This window comes from Asparagus officinalis, chromosome 4 (assembly GCF_001876935.1).
Source record: "Asparagus officinalis chromosome 4, Aspof.V1, whole genome shotgun sequence".
In the NCBI taxonomy this organism is placed as follows: Eukaryota; Viridiplantae; Streptophyta; class Magnoliopsida; order Asparagales; family Asparagaceae; genus Asparagus; species Asparagus officinalis.
Window position 1 is genome coordinate 134,801,592 of NC_033797.1, and position 19,502 is coordinate 134,821,093.

The 19,502-nt window shown below is 34.4% G+C and overlaps 1 protein-coding gene across 1 annotated transcript in view; it reads right to left on the reverse strand.

Moving 5' to 3' along the window:
• Nucleotides 4,308-19,502, reverse strand: part of LOC109839442 (plasma membrane ATPase 1-like) — a 21,474-nt gene continuing 6,279 nt past the window's right edge. The window contains 13 exon segments of the mRNA XM_020407865.1: nucleotides 4,308-4,684; nucleotides 9,304-9,482; nucleotides 9,624-9,806; nucleotides 11,172-11,384; nucleotides 11,552-11,563; nucleotides 14,826-14,986; nucleotides 15,083-15,164; nucleotides 15,435-15,467; nucleotides 15,912-16,150; nucleotides 16,217-16,381; nucleotides 18,635-18,779; nucleotides 18,887-18,991; nucleotides 19,277-19,316. Of these exon segments, the coding sequence (XP_020263454.1) occupies nucleotides 4,588-4,684; nucleotides 9,304-9,482; nucleotides 9,624-9,806; nucleotides 11,172-11,384; nucleotides 11,552-11,563; nucleotides 14,826-14,986; nucleotides 15,083-15,164; nucleotides 15,435-15,467; nucleotides 15,912-16,150; nucleotides 16,217-16,381; nucleotides 18,635-18,779; nucleotides 18,887-18,991; nucleotides 19,277-19,316 (1,654 nt within the window). The 3' untranslated portion in view covers nucleotides 4,308-4,587.

The following is a 19,502-nucleotide window of genomic DNA, read 5'->3' on the forward strand; positions in this document are numbered from 1 at the left end:
ACAAGCCTACTTACTGAGAGATGATTCCTCAACTAGGGTGGGAGTATTACAATTTCTATTTGTTCTCTCAACCTGGAGAACACCTTTATGTATCAATGCCTATCACCATTACCTATTCTCCTTCTAGATAGTTCTACTCCCATTTAGAATCTTCTACAACTCTACGAATGAACTTATCTCTACCTAATAGATGTAGCCCACAAGTCCCAATTTTCTCCTTTGCATGCCCTCATGCACGAAATGGTCATCTTGTCTGCAGTCAAAATAATTGATCTTGCTCTTGTTAGTCGACATTTTCACTTTTTAAATTATTTTTTATTTTAGAATCCATTCTGAAAATCTACCGCTGCCTGCTGCTACTAGGCTCTTATATTTGTGATTCGGGCATTAGCTATCACAGTCAAAGTAGACATGTTAGCCTAGAGCACACCCTCGTGCTTAGAATCGAACTTCACTTTTATTTGCACATCCTCAGATGTGTCGCATCTGCGACGTGCAATAAAAGTAACAAATGTCTTTTTAAAAATTATGTAAAGCCCTGATAACCGCCTAGATTTGCAGCTCATAGCTCGACTTAGTTCTAGCTATCTCATAATCCCTAATCACAAGGGTAATCATACAAAGTTGAATTCGATGTTCTGCAAAGTAGACATATTATTTGAATCCAACTTAATAATGAGAACTTGAATCATCATCGAAGAGACATATCAAATCTCATATAAGAGCATCCGGGAAGCTCTTTGCATTTGGATAATCTTTGTACTCCCCAATAGATTGCTCCTCGTTGCAGTGCACCTGATGAATCGCTTGAACTATCTTTTCACTTTTAGATTTTGTACTGGCCGGCCTCAAATTGCTTAGTCCGAGTTGAACGCTCTCGAACTTTACCACCTCAATACTCGCCAAAATCTCCTACTCTCAGAAGAAAATAAATCTTTCAATAGAAATATCTATAACTAATCAATCTCAGGCTGAAGTCAAAAATTATATTTGTACCTCTATAATAGAAAGACTATGACACTTTAATTACAGATATGTTAAGATTATTGGCATTTACGTGGAGTATTGTTCTTGGAGCATTGTTCTTTCCTAAAGAATATTACATCTCATCAAGGCTTCTATTCTGATAATAAAATTAAACTCCAAAATAGGAGAAGAAGGCCTAAAGCCCCCACCATAATCTTTATGAATATAATTTTAAAATTATTATGAAATTTTAAATATAGAATATTAGATTTTTTAGAAATGGACTGGATTTGATAGTTAAATCATAGTGTCTTCTCTACATGAAATCTTTCACTTAAAGTTAATTACGTAGGTCTCGGTATGCGTCTAAACATGTACCATGACAAGAATAAACAAAATATTTTATAATTTTATTTTAACTATCCTAATTATCTTGTCACTTTTATTAGGGTTTTTTGTTTTCTGTGAAATTGATATGACACCTTGGGCGCTCTCACTCGAACAACTATCCATCACAAGTCTTATGACTTATTAAGATTTTTATAAATCAATTTTGGTATTTATAAAAATAATTTTTCTAAATTTTCAAAGTCTAAACTTTTTTTTTTTGCAAAATCCACAAACTCTTAATTGAAACTTAGTAGGGCCCACTTCTAAAATTTCCAGAGAAACGTCTCAAAGTTCATAAAGGAATAAAAATTATTTTCTAGAAATTTTATCATTTTCTAAGCAATTTTCGGAAATTTTTAAAATTAATAAGTATGAAAAAATTCTAGAAATTTAAAAAATACATTTTCCAAAAACAATAATTTTTTATTAATATATCCAGAATTATAGATTTTTAAAACCATTTCTGAAGTATAAAAAAATTCAAAAAACCATATTTACAAAATTGCCCAATGTTGTCGCCGTCGAAGGTAAGAACCAATGCTGTCGCCATCGAAGGTAAGAACCAATGACAAGCTCGATATTTTTTGGGAGGTGTGGCCACCAATGCCCAGCGTCGTTACTAAGGAAGGTGACCACCGACGCCCAGCGAAGGGGGTCCCTCCGGCCAACCTGACGGTTACCGTCGCGCCCCCAGGTTCTGGAAGCGGAGGTTAGTATTTTAGCCCCCATTTTGTGTTATTTTAAAACAAATATATAGAAAGAAAAAAAATCCCCTCCTTTTAGTCCATGATTAAAGGAAAAGGTTCTAATAAAAACCTAATTTATAAAAAGATATTTTTGATAAATCCCTAATTTATCAAAACTTAGCCCACTAATATCATAAAAATATTCAAAGATTTGATATTTTTTTTAATATCAAATTTTGAATTTTGAATGAAAAATAAAACTTTTCATCATAAAAATAATTTTTTCTGTTCCATGACCAAAATTGCCATCAAGAAACTACAAGTGATCCTAAATCTGGCTCCAATACCAATATAAGATTCGGATAAGTACATGGATGCAATAGGGATAATATACAACTAGATTATGTAAAGAGAAAATTAAAAAATTCTAGCATACTTCTAGGAAACATAAACAATAAGTTTAAGCGCAGATCATTTCTAAAAGGATCGACATGCCAATCTTGATCAACAGTCGGAGAACGACTACACCATGCAACCAACAAAAAGCCTCTGCATATCACCCCACGATTACCGCATAAAGTATGAACTTGAACTAAAAAGGAGATGACGGATTTGTATTCTTTTTACTGTATATTTTTCTCAATTCTTCATGAAAAACCCTATATCTATACATATATGGTATAGAGATAAGTATCCTAGTTCAACTAGAATATTATACAGGACAAATTTTTAAAATAGAGCCTTTTAGAAACTTAATCACAAAAATTAACCCAGTTGCAGCTTATTTAGCAATTTCGACCTAGTTTTAGCCATATGGGTTGAAAACCAGTCAAAATTACGAAATATATTTTACGAACTCTATGAGATTGAGAATTCCATGTAGTTTAGTAAAAAATTAAATTTCACGAGATTCTCAATCCCTAGAGTTTAGAACTCTACTAAACTACATGGGAATGGGAATCCCATGTAATTTATAATATAGAAACTGCACAAAATTTACAATCTTATGTGGTTGGTCAAGTGGTTAGCTCTAAGAGAGTTAGATTTCAATGACTTAAATGGTCTTGAGTTCAAATCTCATCATCACCAACATTTATATTTATCTATTCAGAAGTTAAACATAAAAAATAATTTATTACTTGGCTAAGATTCAAACCATGACCTTTCCACTCATAACCTAACTCTTAAGCTATTTATCACCGAACCAACTACACGAGATTGTGAATTTTGTATAGTTTATATGTTATAAACTACATAGGATTCTCAATCTCGTGTAGTTTAGTAGAGTTCTAAACTCTAAGAAATTGGGAATCTTTCAGCAAACATAGTTGACGTGACTGAAACTAGACCAAATTTAATAATAAGTTACAACTAGGTCAAAAATAGTAATTATTCCTTAAAAATGGTCCATTTTAAAATTTTGCCGAACAGTCGATGATCCGCCCACTCAATTTTGGCGGACCCCACCAAGCCCAACATTCATTAATATGAGCTGTATCACGAATTAATTTTAGATTGACATAAATCCTATTATAGTTATTCTAGTAACTGGATGATCATCTATTCTAAATTATAATCTCCTGTTGTTTTTAAACTAATATATTCAACATCAACCCTCTATTTATTATACGTACTTCTTTTTTCCTTATCCATTTAAATGGTAGCCTCACCCTTGTCTAAGTGTAAGAAACGCAACTCCTTTTGGATATCTACAAATTAAAATGGATCTACGAAAATATTGGTAATTATTATGGAGATAGAAGTAGTTATTCCTAAAACTCAAAAATAGTTAATTATGCCAACATAAACAAGCTATGGATAATTATATAGATAAAACTCATTAACGTGACATAATAGCGATTGGGCTTTCCCACAAAAACAAGCTATGGATAATTATATAGATAAAACTCATTAACGTGACATAATAGCGATTGGGCTTTCCCACACAATAATCATATGTCCAATATAAACCAATCTCTGAGTTTGAATTCTTAAACTACTAGTCATGAACACCGTGCAAAGCACGGCATATTATTTTTTTTCTTGGTACAGTAATTTTTTGATTTTAAATGCTTCAGTTTTTTTTAAGTTTTGAAGCGCTACAGTTCACATCTCTGCTACAATTCATTAAAATGTTACAGCATTCTCGTGTGCCACAGTGATTTTTTTTCACAAAAAATACTATAGTATACCATTCATGTTTGCTACAATAAATACTATTGTAGCATTTACTGTAGCATAAATAGTGAATCTTAGGTTCTCCCATTTGTAAAAAAGAGTAGATATAGGGTACTGGCTAGGATGTAGATCATGAAACAGATCATAGTTAACAAAGTTTAAATTCACCTATACAAGTCAGCAAGAAGCCATTAACGGCCTTTTATTGCACACAATTTATTATTGCTATTAAAGTCTTTATTCCGTATTGTGGCGGGCTAAACTAAGCAATTTGAACCAAAGAACTAAAAAATAGTGACGGCAATCACAATCCTGAAGACATCTGGGTAGCAGAGAAAGCAGCTGTGATATGATTTACTTTCCACCATCACACAGTATAATGCGGATTAACGCCTTCAATATCGAGTCCCTTGAGTTTTGCAGAAGATTCTACTCGTCCTTTCAGCGTGTGCAGCTCCCTCAACCTGCACAATGAACAATCAATCAGCATGTCTCAGTAGCATCAGAGGAATTTGCATAAGTAAGCCTGAGTTTGTTTGTCCTCAGTAGAGTTTTATCACTAAGGTTGCAAAGGAGAATTTAATATGTAAGCTCGTGGATGGATTTGTAGTGGATGGTGTAGTAATACTTCAAGGAGATATTTTGTTGCCTACATTTACCAGTAAGATAGACAAAAATCAACAGGGAGAGAGAAATTGAAATCTAGAGTTAGCAGTGGAGATCGCTTGGACCATTGGAGTTTTGGTCCCAGCATATGACATCAGATAGAGGGTGAGGAACTGAAGCCGCCATCTTCATCGTGGTCCCTAAAGGTAAAGTTGAAAACCTCAAAACTTCTCTTCGGAATTTTAATGCTTTTCTTGTTTAATCACAAGTATTTCCTGAAATTTAGGGTCAGATTTGTATTTAAGTTCTGTAATTAGCTTATTTTTTTATTAATTAGCATGTTTTTAACAATATTTTTTAATTTAATGCAGATTTCTGGGTGTATTATGGTGAAATTTAGGCATGGTGGGCCAATTTTTTCATTTGGATCTGGAGATTTTGTTGGTTATATTGGGGGAGATTTTAGTGTTGAATTCATACTTCGTAGATCCATGGCTTTTTCTTTACTACTGCTAAAGGTAGAGCAATATGGATATAACAGTGTGCAACACATGTATTATGCATTGTTAGGTATGGGAGGATTGAGAAATTCGAATTCAGAACATGACTTAGATGCTCGAATCTGCTAAAATTCATAAAGTAATTGAGATTTTTGTTGATCATAGGTTGATGTACCCATAGAGGTGGACATGCTATTGGAGGGTTTGAGTCTACCTAATCAACAAAAAAATTCCCCCCTATATTTCGTAAGGCGCTAGGGGTGCAAGGGAGGCTTTTTCTCAATCAAGGAAGCCTCAAACCATTGAAGTCGCTACGAATAGAGCTCCCCTAACAGAGAATCTCTACTCGTAGCTACTTCGCTATTAGTCACCCAAGAGTATTTAGCCTTTCAAGATAGTCCTTGCTGATTCACACGGGATTCCACGTGCCCCATGCTACTAGCAAGAAGCAGTAAATACCAACCTCATCCACCATACTCCTAAAAAGTGAAAAAAAAACTTGCACAGAGGAAGAAGTTAACACCTAGGAGAAAAGTGTCATACTCACTCAAAGATCAAACACCTAAAGTTTTTAGTCCTCCCCATGAAAATATACTTGTTGACCAAAATGTCTCCTCTAGTGACAGTGATAACTCAGTTGAGGATGAAACATGTAAATTGTCCTCGCTGAGACAGCTGTCACTCAGTTGAGGATGAAACATATAAATTGTCCTCTAGATAGTCCTCACTGAGACAATGGAGGATGATGAAGGTGATGATTTGAACTCTTTAGATGAGTTTAGAGGGAAAATGTCAGTGGCCAAGAATCTTTAGGTCTGCCTAGACTAGGGTGGAAAGTGGAAACGAACAAATAACTAATAAACAGTTCGGTTATTATTCGTCCAAATATTCAGTAATATTTCGATTCAGTAGTTCATTTAATAATAAATGAATATTCATAAACGAATAGCATTTGACCAGAGGTATATTCGATTCATTTGATTATTAAATATTTGTTTATGTTTTTACGTCTAGATTATTATGTTGTAGTATCTTTTACGTACGCATAATTTTATAAATATTGACATTTATAAGTATTATATTAATAATTTATAAACATACACTATAATAATTCTTATAATGAAATATCATAATAACAATTAAGTAAAAAGTTATAGACAATAAATAAGAAAAGACTTCAAACATAGGGTTTGAAGTTTTCTTCAAAAAAAAAGGAAAATAAGTGAAAAAGAAAATTTTGGCTATATCCTCATCATATCAAAGGTAATTGTATATTTTTATCATTTTATCATTGTTCCAGGTCGACCGAACAGATGTAAGTCTGTCATTTCCTATCTGCTTTACTTTGTGCATCATATAATTTGCATCGAAAACAATGTAAAATTTAGGTGTGGGGGTGGGGATTAGTCTTTTTTTTCTCTTTATTTTACCATTTCTTCTTCTTTTCATTTCATATTTTCTTTCCATCTTTTCAATGGTTGAGGATCTAGTGACTTAACAAGTGTGCTATTGAGATATTCGTGAACATTTAAGTCTAATTAACGGAACCAAATTTGAACACTTTTTCCCTATCCGACACAAATTCGAGTTCGATTTGAATTCGTGAAAATTAACCGAATACGAATATGAATATCATGGTATTCGATTCGATTCGATTCGGTTCGTTTCCACCCCTATGCCTAGTACATCACAACAAGTAATTGCAGGTGAGAAAATGAATGAAAATGAAACTAAACATGCACCAAATGATGATGTTAATACTGATTATGACAGTCCAACTCAGTTGAATATGTCGATAGTAACCTCAAGAGTCTTTGAATAGTGAGGATGATGAATTATTTGAGCTTAGGCACGTATATAAAGAGATTGTAACAGGAGAAAAGGGTAGAATTGCTTTCAGGAGCAAGATTGGGAAATCATAACGGAGGTGCATACAATAGTATTCCTGATGCCACATTTTCCTCAATAAGCTTAGTTCCTATTGCATGAAATGCACAAGTACAACAATCTGACACAGGAAATGCACCACATGTTGACACAGAAAATGCAGCAAATGAAGCACCATCATGGGCCAGGGAGGAACTTCATCCTACAACCTACTACTGAGGAGTTGAACATTGGTGGTCCAAAGACCAGAGTCATAGTTCCAAGGAAGAGTAAACGGCCTCTTGCTTCGACTACTTTTGAAGGAGGCTATATTTCAGATCTAAGAGATAGTGATGACAAGGAGCATTGGATGATAGTGAAGATGAAGAGGGCGTCCAGAAAAGAAAAAGGGTAAGGAAACAAAGCATGGTATACAAATACTTTAATGATAAGGTAGATATGAAGGCTGTTTACTTTGAACCAGGGCTTAAATTTTCTTCAAGGGAAGTTTTGAAAGAAGTCATCCTTATGACTTGCTTTACCTTAAGAATGATAAGAAACAATTGCATATTGGTTGTTCAGTGTGTCATTGGGAATTCAATGTTGGGCCTGATGTAGAGAATAAGAGTTCATGGCAAATCAAGAGCATGCAAGAAGTTCATACTTGTAATAGGACATTCAAGAATAGGATAATCACAGAGAATTGGCCAAGAGCATCTGGACAAGATATTGAGGATCCAAAGTTGAAGCCTACATATATCAAATTGGACATGAGAAAAAAAAAACTTAGAAATCCAAGTTGCTTTACAGAAGTGCATGAGAAGCCAAAGCTTTAAATGCAGTAGAGGGGTTGATGAAGAAGCAGTATGGGTTATTGAAGCCCTACATGAGAAAGCTTATGAGATCAAATCCAAATACAACATGTAATTTGAAGGTGGGGGAGGCACAAAAAGGGCAACCAGCTACCTTTATGAGGTTTTATGTAGCTTTTAAAGTTAATGAAAGGTGGTTTCATATGTGGCTGTAGGAGGATAATTGGCCTTGATAGGTGTTTTCTGAAACATGCATGTGGCAGTCTATTGTTGAGTGCTATGAGAAGAGATGGCAACAATCATATGTGGCTACTAGCTTGGGCAGTTCTGGAGGGGGAGACAAGGAATTCATGGCAATGGTTCTTAACGATCTTGACTAATGATCTCCATATGGGAGAAGGTGATGCATGGACTGTGCTTAGTGATAAAAAAAGGCATATTAATATTTCATTTTTGATATTCCACAGTCATTTATATATGTCATGCATGGTTGACTAATAAGTATTTTTCCATTTTTCAAAGACTCTAGTGCCTGCTACTCATGAGGTTTGGCCACAATTTGAACATAGGCAATGTGCACGGCACATCTACTCAAACTGGAGGCAGACTCATCATGGAAGAACACTTCAGAAACAGTTTCATCACCAATTTGAAATCCATTTCACTGTTAAATGACTCTCAACTAGCTTATACACCTCAGCAGCATTTCACCAAGTCAACAGCATAAAAGCCCCAACTAACAATCACGTGAGGTCACGTGAGCAAAAAGTTCATCGTCGGCCAAGTATGGAGCCTTATGGGTAAACGTAAATAGGACTTTGTACCTTGTTTCTGTTGCAATAAAATATACCTTATTGGTAAAGGTAGGCAACAAAATATACCAATCTGGTAATTTAGCCCTTTTGAATGGTGTCGTTATACTATAACATTCCCATTTCTAATTTCACCTTCTTCCATAGAGTGTGTCACCATAGTTGCCACTTGTTACCTCATATTTCTCCAATAAGAATTAGATTCCTTTTCAAGTCTAAAAAGTCTGAGATTACAAAATAATTATGTGCGGAAAGGTTTCAATCTGAAGATTTAAGTAGCACAAGGGGACACTGAGTTCTTTGATATAGGTACTACCATGCTTCCTGTACTAGTAAGTTCGATTTTTTTAGTAAATAGAAGTAATCAAAAGTACCATATGATTGTAGGAATAAATACTCGAATTTGATCCTTCAATCAGTATATTCCCTTTAAGGACCTGTGTTTCTATATAGGTTCTATTGAAGGATTCAATCCTTTTTGACTCACCTTGTAATCTCTGCTCGCCTTTTAGCTTCTTCAGCCATCTGATTAATATCACTGAAATTTCCTCTCTCCATAAAAATCAGTGGTTCTGCAGGTTGCAAACCATGCAATGTCCGCTGCTCACGGGCCCATGCAGCCTCTCGAGCTTCACGACCAAAATCTTTTCGGTTTGTAAATGCCATCTGAAAGACATTATCATGTGAAAGTTATTAAAAAATATTATAATAAAGCTAAAATAATAAGAAATGTGAATAGTAATGAATCAATGAGGGGATTGACATAAAACTGAAATAAAATGGAATACAAGTAAATGAATTACTCACCCTTTTGTCAAGTACCAGATTCCAGGCCCTCCCACTAAGAACATATCGTACTCCGAGTTTAATTGGATCAAGGAATAGGTATATAACAATGTTGTAGATCCAAATAACTAATGCCCAACCCCAACCTATACCTTTGATTGCAGCAAATTTGAAGTTTGCTTCCGCAGCTAATACAGTCGCAATCTGTCATGTAAGTTGGAGAATGTAGAAAACACGTCAATAACTCAGTGAAAAACATAATTATTCTTGCACAAATCCATCATGAGCTATTAGATAAAAAAGAAATATGGTCATATAATTAGCCGCTATATATTGTGTTAATGTAGTACACAGAGAGTTACATTACCGATGAATAGATCAATTATTAAACAATTAACAATTAATACAAGAGTAAATCACATAATTTGCAGAAAATATTACCAAAGACGAAATGAAACTCGAAGTTTGTTTTTTAGCGAAACTTGAAATGGATCATGACATAAATTGGTCTGTATGCCAACGATAGAGGAGCCTATCAGATTCATGGTTTGTTAAGGGCTACAAATTATCTTCAACAATTTATGATTTGAGTAAGACGAGATCATGTATCTCCCTACGTAGTTACCTAGAGGAAAAATTAAGGTCAATTAGTGCAAAGCATGCTCACAAAGATGGATAAGTAAGACACCATCTTGACATTCTCATTTCAACTGTATTCATTTGGAGGAGTTATTTAGTTATCTAATATTCTGACCCAAGTATGGCTGTTATAGAGATTTTAAATTCTCTCTTCAACTTCATCGATATTCTATGGTCGCATACTACTGACAGCATTTATCCTCTCAAAACATCCTGATTCTACGAACAACGTCCACTCATTTAAACCATCATGATTACTGATTGATCCTCAGGAGTAAGCGAGGAAAAAGAAGAAATTGATTTGTCTTGATAGAATTCCTACGTGTCTTTTTTCTCTTTACATTTTGTTAATCCCACCTCCCCAAGGAACATCGTTGTGGGAATTTATTAAAGGATTCTACAAATTCCCAAAAAATCTATTCAAAGAGTTTCTTAGCCTTTTTTCCATGATTCACTTCATGGTGCTTAATACCATGGTAACTAGGTGCACAATCAAGGTTACTTCAAAATAGACCTAGCTGTAGCCATGACCAAGACAGTGCAGGTCAGTGAGGAAAATGATTCAAACTAGACCTAGCTGTAGCTGTCTCAGAAGGCCTTCTCTAGCCAATGTTTTCCTTTGAGACGAATTCACACCAACCCATACAGGATTGGCATCAGGTCGGTAGCAGTAAGGATAAATCATGGATAATGATAAATACTGAAACTTTCCACCATTATGAAGAAGGTAAATTACTTAAGAGGTAACTACAAAAACCCATATAATTTTTAACTAAACAGGTAAATAAATGAAGACACTGTACTGATTTTCTTGATATTTTGAGAGCTCACAATGAGGTGGGCCAGCATGTTAGAGTGATTTTTTCACTGCCAATCCTTAACGTCTTACCAAATTTCTAACACAAGTTCAGATGTGGCCAGAAAACTCACCAGTTGAGCTATTACAAATGCAATAACAAGCAGTAGACCTGGTCTCTCAAAGTAAGAAAAACCCCTGGACCGAGTAACAAAAATTAGGGCCTGACTGATGGTGCTCACTTGAAGGTATACAGCAGAAGCCAACATTTCGGTGACCTCAAAACGAATTTCATTATTGGACATATCTAACTTGCGTTTGTTGAATGTCTTCAGTTTGAACAAAGGCTGCATAAAGAACAATATGCATAACTCTCTGTGGATCACAGTGCATATGGAAAAAAATAGATACATTTCAAATTACAAATTATCAGTAGAAAGCTAATAAACTATAAATATTTTCATATTTAAATCTTATCTGATAGATTTAGCTCTTTTTTGAAGAAGTTCCTCACCTTGGAAGCATGCTGAAAAAAGAAAAAACAAGAAAAAGAATAGATTAGGCATCAGAGATGTATTTACATTATGTTAGGTCTCATGTTTATGAGCTCATTCCCTAATCTTGTTTTGATGATTACAAACAATTCCTAACATTGTGCGTCGGGTGCTTGCATTTGTTTTGTTAGGTAATCTACACAAATACCTTAGTTGGAGGTTGGTTGGATTGTGCATACATGATCATATCCAATGGAGGATGGAAAGAATATCAGAATGAAGCAATTCGCAATTCAAGTCAAAGATTCAAGTTCAAGTTTCATCCATTTTTATCAAGACGAGCTTAATTGAAGATCAATATTGCTTAGGTATAGTTTTTATAGTTTAGGGTTTATACTTGTGTGTTAATACTTAGAGCTCAATCTTATACACACAGGTTTTGGTTTTATAGTTTTCAAGTTTGAATATGAAACAAATTTACTTAATTATATACATACATACATCTTTCATATTTATCATTTTTGGTTTTGGTAAACAATGTGTTTAGCCACATAAACATGAAAACTTAATACACATATATAAATATATTTTCATGTTTATATGTGCAATGTGTTTAGCCACATAAACATGAAAACTTAATACACATATATAAATATATTTTCATGTTTATATGTGCTTAAGATGATTTCATTAATCAACAAGTTTTTAATACACATATATAAATATATTTTCATGTTTATATGTGCTTAAGATGATTTCATTAATCAACAAGTTTTAAATCAATAAAATCATGTTTATTTGCAAAAATATGTGTTTATGGATTAAAGACTAAATTACACCATTTTATATCTTTTACCAAGCCCTTTAATCCTTTCAAAATGAATATGCAAGTTTGTTTGTCAAAAACATGTGTTTTAAGTTTTTATATTTTTGGACTATTTTACAAAATGAAGGGTTTTCACAATTAAGAGATGCAATTTGAAAATTTGTTTTTGTAACATGTTCATTTTCATGGTTATAATCATTTTTCAAAGTTTTATATTTTTTAAAATTTATTTGTTATTTTTTAAGGCACTTTAAAAATCAGATTTCATACATGAACAGTAATGTACATGTTTATAAATCGACTTATGATTAAGACAAGTCGACTTATGAACTGTTCTGAAAAATACAGTTTTTATCTGCTGAGTCGACTTATCACCAAAGCAAGTCGACTTATATGTTATAAGTCGACTTATCACTTTTGCAAGTCGACTTATATGAGTTCTTCAGCCTATAACGGCTAGTTACAAGTCGACGTATGTACTGTAGCAAGTCGACTTATAACACTGTAACGACTAGTTTTTCAAAATGCACAGTTTTCGGTTTTTTTGTCTTTTTACTTGGTTTTCTTGGTTTTTGGGGTTTGTCTTGTGATCCTATAAATACCCCATGCCTCATAACTTCTTAGTTAACTTAGAAAATTTTAAATCAAGTTTTGGGCAAGTTTGTTTAAGAATTTTTAAGTGTTTCAAGTTTGGTTTTGTGAAGAAGTTTTCACAAGAGGAAGAAGAGATCATCATATTGTGTTTGGGCTTTCATCTCATCTCTCTCATTCTTGTTTTCCATTGGAGAAGTTTTCTAAACTCAATCTCTAAGTATTTATACGTTTGATTATCATTTCCATAAGCTAGACTTTAATTGAGTTTATATTTCATTTTTACTCATTGTTTACACACACCCACTTGAGCTTAAGTATTTTCATACATAGTATAATTGGGGTTGTGAGTTTGTAACATTGAGTGTGGGATTACATTGAGTTCTTATATATTGTAGAGAACAAACATTTTTCTTATGCTTATTTGTGAGATCACCTTGTAATACACTAGTACATTGAGAGAAGTGTGTGGTGAGAGACGTGGTCGATACCAAAAGGAGTGGCGTCGGTAGTAAAGTCTAGGGAGAGGTAGTAAAGCCGAGCACTTGACAGAGGCGACACGTGAGAGACCAACACTTGAGGGTGTAAAATGTGATTGCAAGTATGTGAGATTGTGAAAGTTTTCGGTGATCTAGAAAACCAATTGTGAGGTGTAAACGTTTTGGGTGAACGTTGAAAACCCGTTGTGATAATGGATTTTTCACGGGAGTGGAGAGCGGAGACGTAGGTCGGAAGGACCGAACTCCGTGATCATTTTCTTGTGTTTGGATTGTTCATTTGTCCTCTATCGTGTTTATATTGTCTCATATTTATTTGCCCTTAGTTTAATATCATTGCTCATATAAGTTGTTGTATATCATACTCGCTAGGATATTTACTAATAAGTTTTTAATTAGCATTAAATCGGATAAGATTAGCAATTTACCCTATTCACCTCCCTTTAGGGTAATTTCACATTACTGTAGGAAAAAGGTACATTCTAAAAATATTTGCATCAGAAGACTCGTTATATGGTTAGGTATATATAATGATTGTATATCTAAAGCTTCCCAAAAATTTCCAACAGTAACACAGGAATGATCCTTGAAATCCCAATTATTACAAAGTGTACTGCAAGATAACATGGACAGAACTAAGATATAACATGTAACTATTGATGTATGGTGACACATAGACTCTCCAATAATTGATAATTCATGAGTGCAGTTGGAAAAGGTAATCCTGCAACAAATATCAATGATTAAGCATTTATCTTTAATCTTTAGGGTTGCTATGTAAATCCCTTTTCTCCATACAAATTAATCAAGAGCTATCTCCTCTTAGGACTATGCATTCTTTTTACTGCTTCAATCCATGATCTCATACTGCCCTAGTCATTCACACTCCAGTGGTTACAATCTCATTCACACTCCAGTGGTTACAATCTTAACTCTCCTAATGGCACGTTTATTGGTCTCCATTGTACATGTCCAAGCCATCTTAACCAATTCTTCCTCATATATCCTCGATATATGCTACCTCTAACTTCTTAGAGATGCGCCGGAAAAGGGTATTCTACCATATAAAAGTACAGATGCCTTTCAGGTTTATATGATTATGTTAATGTGGAAGCCTATCAAATGTTTTGCCAGTGGCATGCTTTGATTTAGGCAAGGCACTTGAATGCACATGCTATCAAGGCATATGCTTGCTACAGGACCAATGTGCCGTGTTTGATTCTATGATTTACCCACAGATATGCTATAGCAATCTTGGGTTGACAAAACAGGGTTGTCAATACCCAAAAAAAAGAGTCCATATGTTATGTCATTAGTCGTATGACCTACTATTGTAAAGAGAACAGACAAAACACCAAGAAAAGAACTGCTGGAACTTACCACAAAAAACTCGGTCTCATAAGCTGCATAGTAGAAAATTACTGTGGTTATAGCCAAATAAGCACCAAGGACAACTCCCGTTGCAAAAATTTCAGAGAGCTTCCAAGAATCAGGAAGTGGAGATGGCCTGACTCTGTCTTTGGAGATAGTCATGATGGTACCTGAGATATAATATTCCATTTGAATTAAGAGAGCAATAGAGATACACTAGCATAAGAACTCAGTTCGAGCGTAGCAACTCGAGTATGAAGTCTAACCATCATTAAGAATGGCAATCACAAGAACCATAAATGGAGGAAAATCAAACTTCCAGAAGACATTTAGCAACATAAATCCAAGCTGTTACACAGAACATCAACATGTGAGAAAGATAGTCTCAAATGAATATGCACAATCACAAAAGCTATTACTATAAGTTTCATAGTGTCCTCATTTTTGTTTTCTCCACAATGAATTCCAGTGCTTGCTCTAACGAATGTTTACACTAGTTTTGGACTCGGACGAGCACCATTTATAAGATTAATGTGCAAAGGAATAAAAAGTACTATTGGGAATATTCTTTAAATACAAGAGGCTAGTTAACCATAGACAAGCAAATATACAACTTACCACAATACGTATCGTTATGGAAACAGCATATATCTGCAAGCAATAACAGAAAAGTCAAATTCTTTAACAAAGCAAATACTTAAGAGTTTGATAGGACTTTAAGTAATGTCTAATGTGTGGCTATATATGAACAAGTGGCATACAAACTTAGTTTCCTAAAAAGCACCCATGGCTGCAAAAAAAACTCAAAGTACAGTTGAATCAACATCAAAGTAAAACAATGGAAACTGTGAAACCTCCTATATAAATAACAGTATGTTATGATCATGGAATGATGGTATCCATATATTTGAAGAACAAAAGAGCAATAATGAAAAGAAAATTCACTAGTTCGGAAGAAGATATTGTAAAGTGGGCGGTAAACAGAGTATAAGCAGGAAAAATGCTGTAAAATGGAAAGCAAGGAAAGAAGTCTCGCACGTAGCTGCCAGGTAATAGACATTACAAATAAAATATAATGGTTAAAAGCCAGTTTACCGTATAGTTTTTCATTCTCTGAAAAATAGCGCGGCTTGTTAAAACAGCACTGATAATAACACTCAATCCAGGCTCTGTAAGAACTATATCTGAAGCACTTCTTGCAGCATCAGTTGCATCAGCAACTGCAATCCCTATGTCTGCCTTCTTCAGTGCGGGTGCATCATTGACTCCATCTCCGGTCATCCCACATATGTGCTTTCTTGCTTGTAGTCTCTTCACAATTTCATACTTGTGTTCTATATCAAAAATAGATTTAACACAGTGATATCATATAAAGATGTACTGATCTGCATATAACTTACCTGGAAAAACCCCAGCAAAACCATCTGCTTGCTCAATTAAGTCATCAACCGGTAGAGCTGCAAACTCTCCATCCTTGGTTTCACCCAGCAAAGATGAAGATGGGTACATGTTTGTGCCCATTCCAAGCCTCCGTCCAGTTTCTTTGGCTATGGCCAATTGGTCACCTGAAGATGTCCCAGACCAGAGAAAGTTTGAGATGAGTGTAACAGTAACTTTAATTGATTTCTGGTGCTGCGAGGAATTCAGAGAGAGAGAGAGAGAGAGAGAGAGAGAGAGAGAGAGAGAGAGAGAGAGATGTATTTAACTCTACCACTTGCAGAGATGTAAACAAACGAAGATCATATTCATGCAGATGGGTGTGTATTATACTATTTTACACCGATGCATAGCCAAAAAGTGGACACCAAGTAAGATGGATTAGGGTTAATTGCATATAAACTCCCTGTACAATGAGGGTGCATATCCCTATACTATTTTATTCACACTTACACCCACCGAACTCCAAACAACATTATTTCCAAACTAAGGTTGAGATGTTTCCTGGAAATCACACAATAAAAAATTACCTTTTTCCCTCAGTTCAACTGAAAAAAGACTTATTTACCCTCTGAATTAACAATAAAAAAGTAGTGCCATCTCAGATTAAGGGTGTGTAAGTCCTAATAGAAAAGGTTTAGAGGATATTATTGGCTACACCACCATAGTACACGGTGTACATGCAATGAACCCTGGATACTATATGTATGCGTATGTGGGATTATCTTGTGTGCATGAACAAGAAAACAAGAGGGAGAATAAAAGTATAGTGTTGGGACTTTGTAGAATAACTCTTTTGGCATCACAATATTCTCAATCATAATTTAGCCTCACCATGGATCAGGGGCTTACGCCAATTAAGGTCTACAGTCTACACCTTCAAAAACTAGGATTTCAGACCCAGAATTGCATCACATATCTAATCCGTAAATTTTTAATAACCATCTTCATATCTTTATTAAAAAAAACTAGTTTTTCATGAGCTTACAAAACTTCATCACCAGTAAACTAGTCATAGATTAGAAATAATTCTAATCATACGGAAAAATATCCACAAGAATTAAGCTCAAAAAGATTTTTAAATCATTTAAAATTCCCAACTAATAACCTGTCCATTATATCAGACTACAAAAAGTATACTGAAATCAAAATTCTAACACTAAAAGAAGTTTTAGCCATCATTTTTTTTCCTTTCTTCATTTGTTTATTTTGCGATTTTTTAAGCGAAACTCATCCCACATGAATTTCCATTGTTATAAAATTTGAGCTCAATTTTGAAATTGGATATGTTGAAAACTTTGAAGTAGCTTCATTCTTTGAGCAGACATCACTAAAAGTTAACCTGTATAAAAAATATAGAAATTTGAAATGATGTCGATATTGTTAAGTGATGGTGGAATTTTCCAGCTCTAATTCTAAATAATGGGAAATGAGAAAAGAACGAGGAGGAAGAAAAAAGTATAGACTTATGGCTTTTTGCAATCATTCTTTTGGCATCACACATGTTTCAATTGTAACATAGCCTCAGCAAGGATCACGGACTTCATGCAATGCAATTAGGGTCTCACACCTTCAAAAATTACAATTTCACAACCAATGTTGCATTGCATTACACAATCTAAAGAAATCATAAGTATTTTATAAACATCTTCATACTTTACCAAGAAAACTAGTCCTTGTATATACTCGCAAAAACTTAATCATCAAGATACTAACCTGATAAGAAATAATTCTAATCATAGTGAAACAAAAACTTCCATAATAATTAGGTTCTAAAAAGAATCTAATCGATCAAATTTTCTAACTAATAATTTATCCTAAATGGATAAGACTAAAAAATCTATAGTAATCAAAGGTATAAGTTATAACATTAAAAGAAGTTTGACAATATTGGATTTTTTTTTCTTCATTTGTTCCTTTATGATCTTTCCTGTGAAACTCGTACTACATCAGTGGAAGTGGTGGCGGGTTGTGTCCGTTTGCGTGTGTTAGTGCCCCAAAGATTTTCTTAACGTTACCAAAAACAGGAGTGTGCAATTAAATGAATATAATTCACTGACATATCCATACACAAACTTTTATTTATTATCGAAATTCTCTAAAAAGCAAAGTTAACCATTCTAGACAAGTCCGCCTGGTCTCTTGAAGAGGTTTCTAAATGCGCAATTGTATCTCAGAGATTTCTTAATGTTTATCAGAAAATGAGAAATGCAGTCAGAGAAAGAAATCGCTGAAATGTCCTGAATACGATGGTAAAATAAACATGTCAGCCAGCTAGTACTCTTTGGTAACACTTTTTACTTCCAGTTAGAATTTTAAGTTTCAGTACCACATGTGTAAATTACAAGAAGGAGAAATACAACTTCAGCATAGAAAACCACCTGTAATCATCTTCACACTCACTCCGAGTTCCAGAGCTCTTCTAATTGTTTCAGCACTGTCATGGCGAGGAGGATCAAACAAGGGGAGAAGACCAATGAATTCCCAGGGACCCCCAGCACTTTCTTTAGTATTGTCGGGTACCTCCTTCACAAAAGATGAAACTATGTCATCAGTTAAAAAAGCATCTACTGTTAAAATTTGACAGAATTGTGATAAAACTAAAAAAAATTGGAAAAAAAGCAGTCACTTACCTGATAGGAAACAGCAAGCGACCGAAGCCCCCTCTCAGCAAATTTGTCAATAACTGCATGCACTCTGCGTTCAATATCTGACTTGTTCCACGCAAGATTAAGAATCTGCAACGAGTCTCAATTTTTTGCAATATTAAAAACATAAAAACTATATTTCTTTTATAATCGTACCACTGCAGTTACAAAGAATAGTTAGAAAACCAACATGCACTGAAAACCTGAAGGCAGGCGAGGCTGTGAGAAAACTTAAAGAGTCAAGATATTATCAAGACATACTTGTGCATCCAAAACATCCAGATTAGGTGTGTACTAGTGTGGCGATACAGAAATATGAAGTATTGCTATGAAAACAAATCTAATACAAAATACATGCCAGATGTGAAAGATTACCTGTTCTGGTGCACCTTTGCTCACTCTGTGGCAGGCGAGGCTGTGAGAAAACTTAAAGAGTCAAGATATTATCAAGACATACTTGTGCATCCAAAACATCCAGATTAGGTGTGTACTAGTGTGGCGATACAGAAATATGAAGTATTGCTATGAAAACAAATCTAATACAAAATACATGCCAGATGTGAAAGATTACCTGTTCTGGTGCACCTTTGCTCACTCTGTG